The following is a 1,317-nucleotide window of genomic DNA, read 5'->3' on the forward strand; positions in this document are numbered from 1 at the left end:
CAAATCTGGTGGGGTCGGGTGTTGCAACATGAGCAATTTTTTTCTTTTCCCCCTCGTACTCTCTTGCAACCCGCTTCTTTCGCAATCCGCGTGTGTGAGACACGGACGAGACATCGCCGACGACGTTTCCTGACCGCACAGGGGTCTGGGACTTGTGGGTAATAAGGTTCTGCGCCGTTACCGTACTGTCGGGTCGAAGCAGGGGCGCAAGCGCCCTTTGCAGAGTCTTCGTTGGCCTGTGGTGACGAAGGAGGAAATGAATCCGTGGACGAGGGTCCGCCTGGATCCTTCAGCACCTTACAATCCCGGCAAGGACCCTGGTCTGCCTATCAGACCTGAGAAAGGTACGGGGCCGCGGGGGCTGGCTATCTCCGAATGTCTGTTGGAGGACGCAGAACATCCGTTCTTCGAGGACTGGGCCAGGAACGCATCTCCTTCGGACATGACAGCCAATCAGTGTGCACGGCCAAGGATGATTGGTGACGCAAGAGTCAGCACCGTATCGGGATGCAGGTGTCCTGAGGAGGCAGGTATCCTCAAAAGGCAGGTGCTATGCAGTGATGTCCAGGGTGTCGCATGTGTCAAGTGTCATGTGCCGTTCTCTCACAGTCACAATAACGCTGTTTTGACGGCATGGCAAACGGCCCCAGCCCGGAGAGTAGACCACCTGCGCCAAGGATCGCTCAGAATCCCCAGTGCATCCGCTCCATATCCAAGACCGGATCCAAGTCCCGGGAAATGAACGGTCCACGAATGCTTCAATACCTAGCTTCGAGCAAACACTCTTGTGCAGGGAAGCCCCGCTTATTCTGTTGTACCGGCTTGCTAGCAGCATGCAGGTGTAAAGTTTGTTGGTTCGTCGACCTTACGAGGCACGATTAGGGATAACCGAAGTGTACGCAGTGCTGGCTTCGTGCGCTGCGCTTGATTGATTGACTTGTTTATTGATTGAGCTATCTCATGACTCGTGGACCGCGGCTTTGTCGGAAGTCGACGTCCTTGTTTTAGGAAATGATTGCTCATCGCTCCATACTCTTGCAGTGCTTTGCTTCGCGATCTTGGCTCATTCTCGACCATCTGAGGGACAGCGCAACCCATACCGCACAGTCGTCCAGGATGACGACTATTGTCGAAAACCTGTCGGAATGCTTGAACTGCAACAGACACCAGTCAAGTCGTTTACCACCCTCGCGGAGTGTCTCCTGATAGCAGCCAAAGCTGCCGGCGCACAATAGCAGACCTCGATCCGTTCCGAGAGGTGGATAGTCGTCGTTGGCAGGAATTTGACTACGGCCAATTGCAGTGTGGTGTTCTCTT

The 1,317-nt window shown here is 54.6% G+C and overlaps 1 protein-coding gene across 1 annotated transcript; it reads left to right on the top strand.

Moving 5' to 3' along the window:
• Positions 1 to 960: 960 nt before the first annotated feature.
• CTAM01_17336 (uncharacterized protein) lies at positions 961 to 1,235 on the top strand (the record flags this gene model as incomplete). Its single annotated transcript, XM_060533321.1, has 2 exons — positions 961 to 967; positions 1,042 to 1,235. The coding sequence occupies 2 exons, from the start codon at positions 961 to 963 to the stop codon at positions 1,233 to 1,235; spliced, it is 201 nt and encodes a 66-aa protein (XP_060372101.1).
• Positions 1,236 to 1,317: the final 82 nt, after the last annotated feature.

Source organism: Colletotrichum tamarilloi (genome assembly GCF_030869305.1).
Source record: "Colletotrichum tamarilloi strain Tom-12 chromosome Unknown Scaffold_518.1, whole genome shotgun sequence".
NCBI lineage: Eukaryota > Fungi > Ascomycota > Sordariomycetes > Glomerellales > Glomerellaceae > Colletotrichum > Colletotrichum tamarilloi.